Genomic DNA, 7,804 nt, shown 5'->3' on the forward strand with positions numbered 1-7,804 from the left:
GGAGGGGAGTGGGAGAGGGGAGAAGGAGGAGGGGAGGGGAGTGGGAGAGGGGAAAGAAGGAGGGGAGTGGGAGAGGGGAGAAGGAGGTGGGGAGTGGGAGAGAGGGAAAGGAAGAGGGGAGTGGGAGAGGGGAGAAGGAGGAGGGGAGTGGGAGAGGGGGAAAGGAGGAGGGGAGTGGGAGAGGGGGAAAGGAGGAGGGGAGTGGGAGAGGGGAGAAGGAGGTGGGGAGTGGGGAAAGGAGGAGGGGAGTGGGAGAGAGGGAAAGGAAGAGGGGAGTGGGAGAGGGGAGAAGGAGGAGGGGAGTGGGAGAGGGGAGAAGGAGGAGGGGAGTGGGATAGGGGAGAAGGAGAGTGGGAGAGGGGGAAAGGAGGAGGGGAGTGGGAGAGGGGGAAAGGAGGAGGGGAGTGGGAGAGGGGAGAAGGAGGAGGGGAGTGGGAGAGGGGGAAAGGAGGAGGGGAGTGGGAGAGGGGAGAAGAGGCGGAGAGAGGAATAGGGGGAGTAGAAGGAGGAGAGGAGTGGGAGAGGAGAAAGGAGAGTAGGGGAGAGGAGGACAGGGAGTGGGAGAGAGTCGTGCTTTGATTGGAAACAGGCATGTGACCTCTGACCCCTAGGCAGGTGGAGAGCCACCACAGAACTCTGACATACAGTACCAGCACAATACACTACAGTATTGTGTATGTGTGTGTGTGTGTGTGTGTTTGTGTGTGTGTGTGTGAAACCTGCTGAATCGTTTGCGGTGCCTCATTAATCAAGCGTCACCTGACAGTTTGACTGGCAGTTCCTCCTGTCTGTCAGACCAGCACTGCCCACGGCTCTTGACACACACACACACACAAGTCCCCACACACACACACAAGCTAATAAATGTAAAACAACCACAGTTATGTCAAAAGTATATAAAAATTGTGTAAAGATACTTTTCTGTAGATACAGACCCAAATAAAACCTGTCTGAAGAGATTCTGTCTCTCTTCCTCTCTCTCTCCTACCCTCAGATGTGTGTGTCTGAGTCCTCCTAACTTGACACCCAGAGAGAGGCTTTCTTTGATCCTGGCTGTGGTTCTTAAGACGGAACGGGTGTTGAGTAATACTGTCTGATTATGCAAACACACACACGTACACAAACACACGCACGCACAAGTACACACAAACTCTCTCAGACAAGAGAGACAGACAGTCAGCCTGATGCACACACACACATACACACACACACATTTCACAGACGCTGCATATTTGACGACCAGGATCCGTGTGTGTGAGAGTTAAGCTCTCTGTTGGGTTATGCTAATGAGCGGGAGCTGGTGGGCATGTGAATAGGTGAGGGCTGACAGGTAGGTGGCACAGCGCCAGGGTTTGTGTTTGGAAGGAGACGGGGGGGGGGGGGAGGGGGAGGGGGGGGGCAGGGTTTGAGAAAGTCAGCCTGTCATCTGGCTGTCTGTCTATCTGTCTCCTTGTCTGTCTGCCCTCCCTCTTGCCTGTCTGTCTGTCTTCTTGCCTGTCTGTCTGTCTTCTTGCCTGTCTGCCCTCCCTTCTTGCCTGTCTGTCTCCTTGTCTGTCTCCTTGCCTGTCTGTCTGTCTGTCTCCTTGCCTGTCTGTCTGTCTCCCAGTCTGTCTGTCTTGTCTGTATCAGACAGGAGTCCTCCCTGTTTGAAGATGAGAGGTTATCATTAATTTAACAAGGAATCCTCATTAATATTCATCCTCTTTACAATACGCTCTGCCTCTTTTCATCTCTATCTTTCTTCCCCCCCTTCTCCTCTCTCTCTCCCCCCCCCCCTCTCTCTTATTCCATCAGTGTTTTAGCTGTGGAGCTGGGAGGATTAGTACCCAGCTCAAACCAGGAAGAGTCTCAACCTCCCTGGGTTCAGCTGCCACTGTGTGTGTGTGTGTGTCTGCCTTTGTTAAGTGTTTTCCATCAGACAACTGTCCAGAGTTTACATGTTGAAGAGAGAAGTGTATCTTGTCATGTCTACCCCCCCTGTCCCCCTGTCCACCAACAGCTTCATCCCCCCATCCTGACCACCAGAGGAGGAGTGTTTTGTTTGGCCCTCCTGTCAGTCACCGTATCAAGACTGCAGACTCATTAATGCTCTCTCTCTCTCTCTCTCTCTCTCTCTCTCTCTCTCTCTCTCCCAACCCTCCCTCCCTCCTTCTCCTCCTCTTTCTTTCTCTTTCTCCATCCTCCCTCTTTCACTCCCTCCCATAGCAGGCAAACAGCCTAGAGCAGAGAGTTCAGGGCAAATACTGGACAGACAATTCAAAGGAGAATAAGGAAGAGAGCGAGAGAGAGAGAGAGAGAGCGAGAGCGAGAGCGAGAGAATGTGTGTGTGTGTGTGTGTGTGTGTCCGTGGGGGAACAGAAGCTAAGTGCTGCTTTTGCACACAAGCACAACGCTCTGTGGAGATCTAAAGAAACTGCATTCACTCAGCCTCCAGTGACATTGAGGCTTTGAAAAGCTTACTGTTTATGCGCGTGTGCATGTATGTGTGTGTCTGTCTGGGTGTGTGCAAATGTGTGTGTGTGTGTAAAGATGAGTCCCTGGTATCTTCATTAGAGGGGGGCAGCAGGCAAGTGCTTCAAGCCCCAGGAGGGAGGCTCTTCTCTGGGTAGGTCTGTCCAGCGTGTCCCTGCTGGAGCCTGGGGGGGTCTGGGAGGGAGTCTAGCTCTGACTGATGACTTGTCTGGGGGGCTGGAGGGGGTAGGGCCTGTAATTTCACCAGAGCATAGCCACTACACACACACACACACGCCTCAAGGCCAGCTAAAGTTCTGATGTGCATGTGTGCTGTGTTTGTGTGTGTATATGAAAGTTATTTGTGTGTGTATGGATGTGAGTGTGTGTGTACAGTTATGGTTACTGCTGGGGCAGCTAGCAATCTCTCCCCTTGGAGAAGAGCCTGTCAGAAAGATGGATTGTCTGGGCCGGCGCTGGGACTCACCCCCGGTCTCTAGTCCTCCATCTTCTCCTCCCCCTCTCTCTCCTCTTCCCCACTCTTCCCTGCGTTCTCTTTCCCCCTGGGCCGGTATGTCTGTCTTTCAGTCTCTCTCTGCCAGTGTTTGTCTCTATCTCACTCTTTATCTGTGTCTGCCTCTCTCTGTGTCTACCTGTCTCTCTGCCGAACCCACATAACCCAGATCGTGGTCTCAGAGCGCCATCTAGTGGCCTTGGAGAGAACTGCGATCCCCCCCCCCCCACCACCAAATCGTCAACAGATCATGTCTTATGCTGTTTATAATGATGTCTACAATGTTTCACTGCTTTTAGATTATCCTTGTTAAGTGATTTATTTTCTTTTTTTCTCTTTTGTTGGACCCCAGGAATATTAGCTCGTCCCACTTTGGTGACAGGTAACATGGATCCTTTTAACAATAAACAATAAACAGCAGCTGGGAGCAACCCCACCTTCTTCTGCAGCACGTTGACCTTGCGCTCCTTGACCTCCAGCATGTCCTTGAGGTCGTGGATCTCTCCGGACAGCGTCCCCTTCTCCTCCGAGAGTTCCTGCAGCTGGCTGGTCTTCTTCCCCAGCTGAGACTCCTTCTCCTCCAGACGCAGGCGCAGGGCGTCCACCTGGACACACACACACACACACACCACATGTACTGTACAGTCTGTATGTACGTCTTCATACACTACATGGGGTATGGGGGGGGTCAGATGGCTGAGCGGTTAGGGAGTCGGGCTATTAATCAGAAGGTTGTTGGTTCGATTCCCGGCCGTACAAAATGACGTTGTGTCCTTGGGCAAGGCACTTCACCCTACTTGCCTCGGGTAGAATGTCCCTGTACTTACTGTAAGTCGCTCTGGATAAGAGCGTCTGCTAAATGTACTCAAATGTATTATATGTACTCAGGGCTCGACATTAACGTTGTCCCGTCGTCCCAGGAACAATGTAAAAGATGTCTGGGACAGTTCAACACAGACTGGGACGACTGTGGGACGACAGACCATAACAATGTCAAAAGCACACACCAGTGGTTCAACATGTTTGGGGTAGTTATGTCATCCCTTCACACTTTGAAAACATTTGATCAAATTTGTTTTTTCGGAAAGAAAAATTCAACCTTTCGAAACATAAAAAAAAAGCCCTGCACACAGTCCTCTGTATGTGTGTGCGTGGTGTGTGTGCGTGCGTGTGTGGTGTGTGTGTGTGTGTACCTCCGTCTGCAGGATGGCAGAGCGCTGCTCCTTGGCAGTGAGAGACTCCTTCAACACGTCGATGTGCTGCTTGCTGTCTGAGAACTGGTTGGTGAGAGTCTCCAGCTTGGTCCTCAAGCCCAGCAGCTCAGCATCCTTCCTGGACAGATCCTGCTTCACCTGGTCAATCTGACACACACACACACACAGGCCATTAGCACGTGTGTTTGTGGTGTTTGTGTGTGTGTGTGTGAGTGCGTGAACTAATAACAGTGTTTGCGGCAGAGTGCACTAGGATAGCAGAGTGGCCTACAGAGTATGTTCTGTAAAGTGTGCTAGCAGTGCATACTACAGACAGACTGAGCATGCCGGTGACTGTGTAGTGTGTCAGAGCAGGGAGCTAGGTCGCTGTCATGGCCGGCCTGTAAGGGAAGAGTCAGGTTAGAGCAGGAGAGCACAGCAGAGCAGCTAGATCCTGAGTGTCTGTAAACCAGGAAGCAGGAACCAGGACCACACAGCTCCTGGTACAGCTAACATGCAGAGAGAGAGGGGAGAGAGAGGGGCGAGGGGAGAGAGAGGGGGGGAGTGAGAGAGAGAGCACAGCAAGACTCTACTGAGGTTCTATTGAGATTCTACTGTAGCGGAAGACAATCACCTGGAAGAGGCAGAAAGTAAGAAGGGGTGGACAGACAGAGGGAGAGAGAGACAATCAAAGCTTGGTAGAAATGTGAGACAGATAAACAGAGACAGAGATAAACAGAGAGACAGACAGGGAGTAGGGAGGAGGTACAGGGTGTCTTTGTTGGTCTTCTTACTGCAGACACTTCCTGCTGCAAGTCAGCCAATCGCTGCTCTAGCTCCTCCCCCTGGGTGTGGCTCTGAGATAACTCCTCCTTCAGCTGCTCTACCTGTCAGGAGAGGGGGCGTTACCACGACAACCAACAATCGGCAGCTGCTGAACACCACTCGACCGCACGTCGGCATGCTTCCACATGGACATGCTGTGTAGGATGCCGATTGGCCAGATCAGAAACAGCCTTGCAGAATGGCAACGCCTGACCAATCTGTCAGCACTTTTGAGATGAAGTTTAATCTCCAGGTGAATAAAGAAAAACACTGATAGTAAGAGGATTATTTGTTAATAGATGTAGACACACACACACACACACACACACTCACACACACACACACACACACTCACACTCACACACACACACACACGCATGCTGTTGTCTTGGAGAGCTTGGAGACAGGTAGAATAGATTGTGTTAAGTTAAACACATAAACAATACAGGGTTTCCCGCTGAAAATATGTTAGTTAAGTTGATAGGGTGGTGTTGGTCACGGTTTGGAATGGAAGGAACTGAAAAGTGCTGCGGAGAAACCCTGCAATACCCCATTAATAAATCTACATCAGAATCACATTAATAACCGATAGAACCCATGTGACAGAAGATCAAACAACATGCTTTTAATTTCATCCTGTACAAAAATCAAAAATCAACAACTGTAGCACAGTACCTTCTCTATACACCTTTGTGTGTGTGTGTGTGTGTGTGTGTATGAGGCTGTAGGAGTGTGTGTTACCTTGTTCTTCATGAACTTGGAGTGCGAGCGGTAGACCTCCATCTGTTTCATCTCCTCCTCCCTCTCCTCCGTGCTCAGAGCTCCGTTAGACTTCAACACCATCACCTCCTCCTCCAGGTCCCTCAGACCGCGTTCCATGGAGCTGATCTTAGAGTCCTGGCACACACACACACGGATATGCATCACACACACACAGAGAGATGGATACAGGTAGGAGAACAGGGTTAGAGACACACAAACACACTTGAAAGTCTGTCTCTCTGTCTCTGTCTCTCTCTCTCTCTCTCTCTCTCTCTCTCTCTCTCACCTTCATCTCGATGACAGTCTGCAGAGCCTTGGTCTTGGCGGTCTCCGGGGCAGCTTCGTAGCGTCTGTGCAGCTCCTGGGGGGGGTAGACGAGGCGGGGGTCAGGGCCTGACACACAGACCCCCTCCAGATGCCTGCCCCTGGCCAGGCGAGCCCTCAGCAGCCTGGGGTCTACCTCTCCAGGCCACATCCTCAGAGGAGGACCTGTGTGCAAGCTAACGCTAACGCTAACCTCGGACGTCTGGGACGCCTCTACAAAGCTGACAGCAGAAACGTTGCCGTTATTAACCTGTTAAGTCTAAGCTGGTTAATAGTCTGAAGTCTCTGTCTGTGTGACTGACTTAGCTGGCAGAGGGTGGGAGAGAGAGGAGGAGAGAGAGAGAGGAGGAAAGGAGAGACATGAAGATCTATTCTGCTGTAAGGCAGGAGTATGCATCGGTGCTTCTCTTTCACTAGACCCTAATGTACTTGGTGTTGTACAAAGACTAATGTTCCCTGTAGAGGACAGAATACACTCACACACACACACACAGAGCTAGAGGGCTGTTACTAATGGGTCTATAGGCTTGAGTGGGGACAAAATCCTACGTACACACACACACTTCTCTATAGGTGTGCTAGGCAGAGCATGACAGCTCTATACGTGATGGTATTTGTCCTAACAGACAGCAGTATCTTATTGCGGCGTCCCTGATAACCCTAACCCTAATAACCCTAACCCTAATAACACTAACCCTAATAACACTAACCCTGCAGCACCTCTTTCCTTCTTCTCCTCTTTCAATCCATCTCTCACCCTCCTCCTCCTTTCTCTCTCTCCCTCCCCTCCTCCTCTCTCTCTCACCCTCCTCCTTTTTCTCTCTCCCTCCTCCTCTCTCTCACCCTCCTCCTCCTTTCACTCTCTCCCTCCTCCTCTCTCTCTCTCACCCTCCTCCTCCTTTCACTCTCTCCCTCCTCCTCTCTCTCTCTCTCACCCTCCTCCTCCTTTCTCTCTCTCCCTCCTCCTCTCTCTCTCTCACCCTCCTCCTTTCTCTCTCTCCCTCCTCTCTCTCTCTCTCTCACCCTCCTCCTCCTTTCTCTCTCACCCTCCTCCTCCTTTCTCTCTCTCTCCATCCTCCTCCTTTCTCTCTCTCCCTCCTCCTCTCTCTCTCTCTCTCTCTCTCTCACCCTCCTCCTCCTTTCTCTCTCTCTCTCTCCCTCCTCCTCTCTCTCTCTCTCTCTCTCTCCCTCCTCCTCTCTCTCTCTCTCTCTCTCTCTCTCTCTCTCTCCCACACTCTCTCCGTTTGGGTCAGTGGAGATGAGTCATTTGCTGCATAAGCTGAAGAACAGGGGCATTGTGGGTATGTTGTCAGTAGTGGGGGGCGGACCTGGTATGCGTGGCCATAGGCAATGCAGCTGCAGCTGTGTCACATATAGACGTGACCTGTAGGAGCTGTTCTTGGGTCAGCTGTTGCTGTTGGGAATGGAGAAGGGTTTGTTTGCCCTTGAGCAAGGCTTTAGATCCTTCCACCGCAAGGCTGGCCCACCATCATAGACAGGTTAGGGACTGCAGTGAAATTTTCTGTTTTAGGTTTTATATTGTGTTCTATAGATCAATTTTTACCTTATTTTTTTGCATTTGATTACATTTTGCATCATTTGATCTTATATGATTTTGTTTCTCAACAGCTGTCATAACAGCCCAGTGCCAAATAACAGCAAGCAGTCTTGGGTAGCGAACAGTCTGTGGTAGCAAACAGCAGTCTATGGTAGAGTGGTCTCTGTGTCTATGACC

General features: G+C 51.1%; 1 protein-coding gene across 1 annotated transcript in view; it reads right to left on the reverse strand.

The window, feature by feature from the left end:
* erc1b (ELKS/RAB6-interacting/CAST family member 1b) overlaps nt 1-6,220 on the reverse strand; it is a 30,281-nt gene extending 24,061 nt beyond the window's left edge. The window contains 4 exon segments of the mRNA XM_067254949.1: nt 3,403-3,570; nt 4,159-4,326; nt 5,725-5,880; nt 6,032-6,220. Of these exon segments, the coding sequence (XP_067111050.1) occupies nt 3,403-3,570; nt 4,159-4,326; nt 5,725-5,880; nt 6,032-6,220 (681 nt within the window).
* Between the last annotated feature and the right edge of the window lie 1,584 nt (nt 6,221-7,804).

The sequence above is a fragment of the Osmerus mordax genome, chromosome 17, assembly GCF_038355195.1.
Source record: "Osmerus mordax isolate fOsmMor3 chromosome 17, fOsmMor3.pri, whole genome shotgun sequence".
In the NCBI taxonomy this organism is placed as follows: Eukaryota; Metazoa; Chordata; class Actinopteri; order Osmeriformes; family Osmeridae; genus Osmerus; species Osmerus mordax.